The 9267-nt window shown below is 42.6% G+C and overlaps 1 protein-coding gene across 1 annotated transcript in view; it reads right to left on the bottom strand.

Annotated features, from left to right (window-relative positions):
- agbl5 (ATP/GTP binding protein-like 5) overlaps nucleotides 1–9060 on the bottom strand; it is a 12976-nt gene extending 3916 nt beyond the window's left edge. The window contains exons 1-12 of the mRNA XM_035678784.1: nucleotides 8913–9060; nucleotides 7463–7754; nucleotides 7125–7296; nucleotides 6811–6977; nucleotides 6492–6669; nucleotides 5771–5949; nucleotides 4470–4995; nucleotides 4068–4237; nucleotides 3699–3834; nucleotides 3301–3518; nucleotides 2979–3181; nucleotides 2320–2496 (exon numbers count right to left, since the gene is read on the bottom strand). Coding sequence (XP_035534677.1) covers nucleotides 2320–2496; nucleotides 2979–3181; nucleotides 3301–3518; nucleotides 3699–3834; nucleotides 4068–4237; nucleotides 4470–4995; nucleotides 5771–5949; nucleotides 6492–6669; nucleotides 6811–6977; nucleotides 7125–7296; nucleotides 7463–7677 — 2341 coding nt within the window. The 5' untranslated portion in view covers nucleotides 7678–7754; nucleotides 8913–9060. The remainder of the gene's footprint in view (nucleotides 1–2319; nucleotides 2497–2978; nucleotides 3182–3300; nucleotides 3519–3698; nucleotides 3835–4067; nucleotides 4238–4469; nucleotides 4996–5770; nucleotides 5950–6491; nucleotides 6670–6810; nucleotides 6978–7124; nucleotides 7297–7462; nucleotides 7755–8912) is intronic.
- Nucleotides 9061–9267: the final 207 nt, after the last annotated feature.

The following is a 9267-nucleotide window of genomic DNA, read 5'->3' as shown; positions in this document are numbered from 1 at the left end:
TATCTGCAGTTATATATATATATATATATATGTATGTATATATATATATTGTTTAACCATACAGTGATTTAGGCCTGTATACTGAAAAAAAAGTCACTACATTATAAATTGTCCCTACTTTATTATCTTCAATGCCACTTGCGAAGGGAAAGTTTCTCCTAAGCAAGATAAATGACCTTCCAGATCACGATATAATCCGAGTTCTCTGGTTAAAAAAAAAAAAAAGATTTAGCAGAGCCTCCAAAGACCTACTGTTTACAACTGACACCAGAGGAAGGCACACCATAACTACAATGTCGCACAGCACTGGAACAGAATGACAGCTACAGCAAATCAAGGCCAGATATTCTGAAATCTATTTTGATCCAATCAATTAATGTTCTGGTTTATCTGCTGTTCATAAAACCTGTCTGGGTCTCACATGCTCTCCCTCTGCATCTTCAGTGCATCTATAATGGCTGGTCCTCAAACACGGACCATCATCAAGTACTTGGATGACACAAAACTGAATTACAGACAAAATATTATAATTCCACATCTATGGGGCTTACATGTACACCAAGACAACAAGATCATTTCTCATCTCTGCTAACCACAAACTATATTAACTGTGACCATCGACAGCCTACTACTCCTGCCAAGTTTCATATACACTAGGAAACACACAAATGTGCTTGAATAAATAATGATCAGGTTTTTCATCACCAGTTTGATGACACATGTAATAAAATAAAAAACTCTACAGATTATTTACAACAAAATCAATATTGGATTCTTATTACAAAATTATAAACACTTGCCAACTTTGACTTAGTCAAACTTGTCAAACACAGAACTAAAGTGTTTTTTCATGATATTGCTAGTTGGCAAACAGCTCCCCTTTTTTCCAAAGAAACTCTTTAAGGTTTCACCATCCATAAGGATTTAATCCAGTGATGGTCCATGTGAGGTTTCTGGCAGTAGGCTATACTGTGAACATCATAATGTCAAGACCAAGACTGGACTGACACTGGAATGATACAGGTTTCATTTATATTAAAGAAATTAACCATTGACTTACATACAAAAGTATAACCACAGTCATTTTAAACGGGATTTTCACTCACTAGAAATTAAATATGGTCTACACGATGCTCAGCTCTGAACTGACTCCAAATATGACTACACTGGACGGCGTGATCAACCTGTGACTCGCACTGTTTTATATATGAACATTACAGAGCGAATTACAAATACACTGAAATAAGAAATAAAAGATTAGAAGGTGCATTAAAGGATTTTACAGAAACAGAAGCAACAATGTGTTCAGTCTCATTCTACAAAGCTAGTTAAGTTTTTCAAAAATAAAATAAAACCAATAAATAATATTCATAATTCATACTGTAGCTGAACAACAGCAACTGTGTGAAAAGAATCTTAAAATTGACAGCCCTGGCTATTTCCCAAATGTCAGCACAGTAACATGGTAATTCTTTTTAGCTTATTACTTGTATACAGACTGAAAAAGAGACACATTCAATGAAATGTAATCTATTCATATAATATTTCCAATATGAATGTATATTTGTATATTTTGCAAGTCCTAGGGAACAATGGAGATCATGTAGCCAAGCAACTGTCTTGGGTTGCTAAACACATTCAGACACTAAACTGTCAGCTTTGTTCAGTAAAGAACGCCGCCAGAGCACAGCGTGATAAGCAATACTCGATTCAAGGTTAGTAAAAAAATGAAAAACATGTTTCAGCACATTTCAGTCACAATTGAGATCTGATGAACACTTGCACTCTCAAGCGTATTACTCATCCTAAGGTGCTAATACCGTAGATACATTTAATTACACAGATGTGTGCAGAAGGAAAAACAATAATATTTGAGGAACATTAAGAAGAGCTAGCACCAGTGATGTTTCACTCTGTCACACACACACACACACACACACACACACACACACAGATCAAATAGTGATAAGCACTTGTTTTGACCTACGTGGAGTGCCAGACAGGTGCAGGTTTCTGTATGACAGTCTCTTGAGACAACTTCTCTTGAGACAAAAACTCTGCTTGTCTGGTACTCCGAGCAACTTTAAGAGCTTACACTCACTCAGTTCCACGCACGCGCACACACACACACACACACAAACCCAAGCTCTCATAGGTTATGTTAGATTCAGTCCTGGGTGGGCCCTGCTGGAGTGTTGGTGGCCGGCGGTAGGCCCTGAAGGAGCAGGGGGCTCAGTTTCGAGAGCAGCCCCGGGCGGGGGAGAGCCTGCAGGGAGGGGAGCAAGGTGGAGAGGCTGGGGGACTGGAGGGAGTACAGACCTGTCATACTAACGGAGGCCGGGAGGGGACAGGAGCCCGCTGCACACACTGAGGAAGACGAGGAGGAGGAGGAGGAAGGGGGTGAGAGTGGGGGACGGGAAGGAGTGTGGCTGTTGCTGGGAGACCGTAGGATGGAGCGGTGGTGGGGGGGGCGTCTCTTCTCCTGAGGCTTAGGGTCTACAGAGAGGGAGACACACACGCACCAGCTCAGAGTCATGCAGGGATTGAACGCACACACAAACATGAAGTGCTGCCTTGGAACAGGACTTTCATCCTCAGTCAGGGTAACACTAATCTTCAGAGGTGACAAAATGCATGCACAGACAGCAGCGGGTGGGTTCATGCTAAGGTCATGCAGGGGTCATGCATGCTGACGTTCAAGGCCACAGACATCCAGGACATGGATCCTTTTGTTCGGGTCTCTAAAGTCAGGCTAACCCCAAAACTGGGAGCAATTTTACATGAAGCTTTTTTATCAATCACCCATTAGCCTTTCTTAACAACTCCAACAGCAGGGAGAGAGGGTGGAGCAAGAAAGAGAAGCGACAGAATATGTGATATTTAGAGAGAGAAAGAAAAGAGCGAAGGCACAGCCGGAGAGAGAGACAATAGAAAATTCCAGCCAGCAATACAAACAGATGGTTGAGAGATCAACTTACCCCTGACTGGCCCAAGTGTCTTGTTGCCTCCACGTCCGCTGGCGTGCGTGCTGTTGTGCTGTGTGTGAGTTCGGGGTGGGGGACAGCCAAAAGTAAAGCTCGGCGAGCTGTGCATCTTCGGGGAGGGTGTCTGGCTGCTGCTGCTGTGGCTGTTGCAACGAACGCGACTGAGGGTGTTCTCTGACGCTGAGCCCGACAGACAGCTGCTCAAAAAATGAAGACAAACACAGATGATGATGATCCAAGGGTTATATGTGACAAAGACGCGAAGGGAACACAAGTTGTCTTTTTGGCTTTAATGAGTAGAAGTGTGTAAACTCACTTGTTGAAGCTCTTTGGCGGGGACGCCTTGCTGCCATTGTGGTGTATTCTTAGCGGAGGATGAGAATGGATATTTGCGTTCAGGCCTTTGGTGTTGCGGACGTGCTTGAGGATCCAAGCTCGAAGGTTTGTCAGGCAACTGTGCTCAGACAGCACCAGCCGTGGCCAGGGGTTACACTCTGCCATATCCAGGGCAGAGACAGCCACGGCACGCCCCACCTGATGCACAACATCAGTTAGTTTGCTTCTAAAGTGCCTTATCTTTTCAGTTAAATTTTGTTTGTTTTAACACCAACACAAACAACAAACACTGACATGGATTTTTTTTTTCATGGACCCAAAAATCACATTGCTGTCCGAGTGAGAATACTTGTGCAGAAAGCACTCTGGTTTTCCTACCTGCTCAAATATTTCTGGAGTGTATTTTGGAGGGAATGATGGAGGTGGAGGTGGGGTTGCCCGTCCGTTGTCATGGCAAGCAGGAGGGATGGTGTTCATAGATTTTCCTGTGTTATAGTTGCATTCTAAAGTGTAGCTGATGGGGACACAAAAAGAAATGTTAGAAATACACATTTACAGCTTGAAAAACTTGCATGAGCTGACACAAAATCCTTTTAAACAACTAAATGTTGCTATAGCAGTTTTTTTTTTTTCTGTTAATCCAGAAAAGTTCACTTTTCACTCTCCTAAACAAAACAAAAAAACACTTTAAAATCGATTTCCCATGTGCTATTTGAGCTGACTACACTGAACATCAACTCTTCTGACCTGTGAAGCAGCCCGATGGCCTTATGAATAGCCACCCGCCCGCTGCCTTCTTTAGACTGGCCATCCCTCTTGTCTCGGGCATACATGTTTTTTTCAGAGAAGTTACAACCCAGGAAATCAAAGTGGGCAGAGTTCACAGCGATCAGCCTCGGATACAGCATGTTCTCCACCTACAGGTGGAGGAAGCAGATTACATAGGAGCTTAGCTGTATGTAACAGTAAATCACTCAATTTGTAAGTATATAGTAGTTGCTATATGGGGATAAACAAATATGTTAAGGACACAATTCAAAAACAACTGTACTATTCTTACTGAAATGAAAGAACCTTCTTGATTAAAAAAATCATTTGACAATTTTAGAAAAATACTGCAAAGGGCGGGTGAGTAAGAATCATTTTCACCTGCTGGCTCTCATCAGGTAGGTTATTTCCGTACATGAAGCATCCACGTTTAGAGGCGTGGCCGTGCAAGTCCACGTAATAAGCCACACCTCCCTCCTGGGGTGGAATTAATTCCTGTTCCTCCTCCTGTGGTACTGTAACCTCTACAGTAACAGGAGCTACAGCCTCTGGGGAACTCGATGAGCTTTTCTGGTCCCCCTTCCCCATCTCTGTGGTTACCCAGACGTTTTCCTCCGTCACCATGGGAACTTCTGGCAGGTCGGGATTTGTATCCTTCTCTGCATTTCGTTGGTTCAAGCTGACTTCAAGGGCGGTGAAAGGGGGAGACTGATTGGTGGGTTTGCTGTTAAGGGGAGTGGTCTGTGTGTGTGTGGAGCTGTTACAGTGAGTGCTGGACTGTGGATTGTGCAGGCGGTTGTGTGTGTGGTGGTAGAGCAACAGTGTTTTGGCTGCATAGATGGAAGGGTGCAGCTCAGGGCTGGGGTTCAGGTATTGTCTGTTTAAGTTCACACCCCTGGAATCAGTCCTGCAAATTGACAAAAAGAAACAAGCTGTTCCATACATTTCTGCACTGTAACAGGGCTTGGATTTCAATGTCACATTGTGCTGCATGTAGTATCATTTACCCCACAGTTACTACATGACGTTGTGTTTCTACATAAAAAGAAGATATAGATATAGATCAGCACATCATTACATATCTATTTCCACAAGAAGCTGCAGCCTAGTCACTGTTTACTGATACCCCTAATACATCATTGTCTGAGATGTAGGTTAAACTTGTGACGCAGGCTGAAAGAGTCATGTGACATCCGACCTGGCTCTTCTAACCTCTGCCTGACCAGCAGTGTGCTTACATGCACTTTAGTAACTGGGTCACAGTTGGCTTTCTGTAGTTTCTTAATTGTCATGTATACGAGAACACCAGTTGCCATAATTGGAGTAGGGGCTTGAAGAAACATGATTTCTCCAGCTAGATTTATACTTACAACACATACGTTGATTGACCACTGTTTGTTTTGAATTAACTCTTAATTCTTAAATTCTTTGACTGACCCTTGCTATCCACTTTCGCTATGGTTATCATTACTTTATCTAGTTAGCTCAGGGTTTCCACTGGTAACATTTATCCACATCCGTAAGTAGTGTTTCTCCAATTTGCTGGAAGACGCCGTAGTAACACTGCACGAACAGGGACTTTTCTCTTCTCTTCTGTGACAGTGAACACGATACACAGCCTTTCAGTAACTAGCCACTTTATAGCTGACCAAAGTAATTTAACTACCCCTTGCAGTTCTTACCTGTAGTGCCCACGAATAACCCCATCTGGGTTGAGCATGGGAATGAGCTTGAACACAAACATGTTTCGAAGCGCATGAGCACGAGGGTCATCTCTTCTTAGAATGAAGTTGAGGAAACCGTTAAACACAAAGGATGACGGAGTCTCCCCGGGGTGCACTCGACTGCTGAGGAAAAACACCTGCAAACACACACAGACACACGAGAGCCAAGGGTCAGATTCACTGTTTCATTGATTTCACATCAGCCACATCCTTAAGAGTTGTCACTAAAAGCCATTAAAGGCATCACATTCCCAAAGAGAGTAGTGATTGCAGACCTGCCAACCTGGAAAATACCAATACCAGTACCACAATACTTTAACACTTAGTTCACATGTTTTCACACCAGTTCCCTTTGTACATGCAAAATTTCCCCACTCCCCGCCATATTAAGTTAATTTAACATATACTGTAAATCGACAATGAAGAAAATAACTATTTCCATGTTATGCTACATTGTATTCATACTTAGCAAAAATTTTAGAGGGAAAATTCGGCTTACATGTTTTAAAAAAATTACAATTACAGCTAATTTCAAATTTACAGGTGTCACCAACTTTTTGCATAGCTTAAAGTGACAAATTGTACAGGCGTACTTGGATATCAAAATGTGTTCCTGCTACGCAAAAAGCGTACAGGTGGGCAGGTCTTGTTTGTGTGTTTATGTGTATTTCAGTGATACCCTTTTGCCAGGGAAGCGGTGTGCTCTTGGAGTGTTGGTGTCGGGAAACAGCTTAGGCAGACGTGGTTCTCGCTCTTCTTGCATCCCGCTGCAGTTGGTCACAGTGAGCAGGTCCACCCTGTTGCCATCTAGAGAGTTGCACAGCAACTCCCTATGGTAATACACACTGCCTGGTGCACTGACAGTGACAGCAGTCAAGGACAGAGATGGATGGAAGAGAAAGTCAGACATTGTACAAATTAGAGAGACAAAGAAGAAAATTAAGGTAATTTCACCAACAAAAAAGTTTAAAACAACATGTTTGTGTGTTGTGTTTTACCTGCTTGGACTTAGTTGAGCAACATTGGGGTAGCTCTTGTCAAACTGCTCCAGTATCTCCTGGCACTCACTATAAGAGAACGGGTAGCAGAAGGAGAAGTAGGTGGTCGCCCCTCGCACCTCCAGCAGCCGGTGTGTGAATGAGAGGATGAACTGGTTATCCACAATCTGGAAAAGTGACAGAAGAAAGGAAGAAGAGACATATTATTAGAAAGATAATAATAGCTGTCAGGAAGCCAGGCTGTCAGTACTCTGCCTCACTGGCTCCTGATGCCCACATCCTGTCGCTGGCATCCTCAGAGTACGTGTATGTACCTCAGATGAGGGTCTGTCCCGGACCCTTTCCCATCGGTTCTTGCCAGGTAAAGTGCGTACGAGAGGAGCCATGCCCTGGCTGTAGAGCTTCCTCTGGTTGTTCATGTTCATCACATTGATCTTCACTATTTTCCCAGGTGCTGCACCTCGCACACTGAAGTAAAACCATGATCTGAAACACAAAAACGTGATTTATAATGCAACAAGTATTATAACTCAGTGTGAGGGCTGTGTGCAACTAGTAAACACATCTATCTATAAAGAAGCATTGCTCATGCCTTTCTCTGTCCTCTCTTGTGAACGAAAAATACTTGCTACAAAATCAGACATTTTGTTACCTGTTTCCATTCTCATGTTCTGTGCCACCGCAGTCTGGCTGCGTCCACACATTGAACTCATAGTCAGGGGTCAGGTTTGAACCTGGGGGGCCACTCCCACTGGGAGCTGTATCGGTAGGAGGGCTGGAGCTGCCCTTCTCCACTTTCTCCACACGTGCCAGGTTCCCTGAGTCAAACTTGGAGCTGAACACAATATTACCAAATCGAGCCTCCATGGTTCTGAACTGTGGCCTCTCACTTTTCTCCCCTCAGGTTCTTTGTGAAGTGCCAGTGAGAGGTCTGACAAGACAACCTGTTATGAAATCAGACAAACACAATTACATTTACACTCACATAAAATATAAAGGAAGAAAACGGTTGGTTGTTCTGGTGAAACAGCAAATGAAGTAAACTAAACTGGGAGTGATAGGTGGATCGAACGAACCCAAACAGTCCCTCAGTCTTACAAGGTGTCCAAATGTGTGTCATCATTCATTTAGGAACTGTCATTTCTTGTGACACCCAAAAAGCGTGAACATTACTGGACAGCACCAAGAGGATAACGCATGATTGTTCATATAGTAAATACCTTAAAATGGACTGTGACCTGTAAAAACTCAAATTTCATGTCTATTCTAGTTTCTGAGTCACCATAATGCCAGTTCTAGAAGTTTAAAATTGTATTGTTTAGTGATATCTTGAATTTAATTGCAAATTATTTGCTTTAGATAATTAAAAATGTTTTTAACACCAGTTAGGAAATTAAATATGTCTTTGATTTAAAGTGTGACTTCAAACAATGAAGGTATCTATTTCAAAACTGATTGCAGATATCTTTAATTGGAGGCTGCATACATTCAGACAACTAAGGGCCAAAGTCACCTCAGCCTATTAGTCATGATGCATAACAGCGACAACCTGAGGCCGTTCAAGAAACCACACGATGGCTAAACTATATACAATATTTTCTAGTAACAACCCAGTGTTAGCTAGATACATTCCTGCATTGACTGTTCCAATGGCGCAGATAAATTGTTGGACGGCTGCCAGCTTAACAGCACAACAGGACTGCAGATAAAACAATGGCTGCTGTTTGATGTTAGTAACAGAGCAATAACAACAACAGCTGACCGAGATAGCGCATAGTAAGGGAGAGTGAAACAACGACTATCTTTATGGTCTACTCACAGCACCTTTCGTTTGACACTATTTAAATCAGCAGAGGCTAGCTAGTATTTACAACGATGCTATGTTTCCTGGTCGGTGGCATATCGTTAATGTTACACACAGCTAGTAACGCTAGCTTACGTTTCTAAGCTACTGAGGCTAACTTAGCTAACGTTAACACACTAGCAGTCGGTGCTCGAAACGACAGTCTTTTTAGCGAATACACGGTTTTTCGTCGTCATATTGTCATTACATTTTAGCTGCACCGATGCTTTTAGGCGAGACAATGGAATTTCACTCTTACTATGTTATTTTCGATCGATTTCCATTTTTGTTTTCATCGTCCTTCTCAACCAGTCAATTCATTCCTCTGGTTGCTGCGTTCAGGTGTCTCTGTAGAAATGAAGGCTGCCTGGAAATGTCGTTGTCTGTGACCGTTTACAGCAACAAGTGGCAGGATGTTTGTTTTCATCCACGGAATCCGATCTGGCTAGAGTCTTAGTGTAAAAACAAGCTTCCACCGATATTAAAATGAAAAGATAATACCAACGAACATCAGTTACATCCATACACACCATGTATGGTGGCCGTGCTGTGCAAAATTACACAAAACAATGAACAAGAGCAAAAGCAACACCAAACTGTAAAATAATAATAGA

This window comes from Morone saxatilis, unplaced genomic scaffold (genome assembly GCF_004916995.1).
Source record: "Morone saxatilis isolate NCDOM2014 unplaced genomic scaffold, NCSU_SB_2.0 Contig7, whole genome shotgun sequence".
NCBI lineage: Eukaryota > Metazoa > Chordata > Actinopteri > Moronidae > Morone > Morone saxatilis.
The sequence above is the reverse complement of the archived record's forward strand: the minus strand, read 5'-3'. Positions and strand labels throughout refer to the sequence as shown.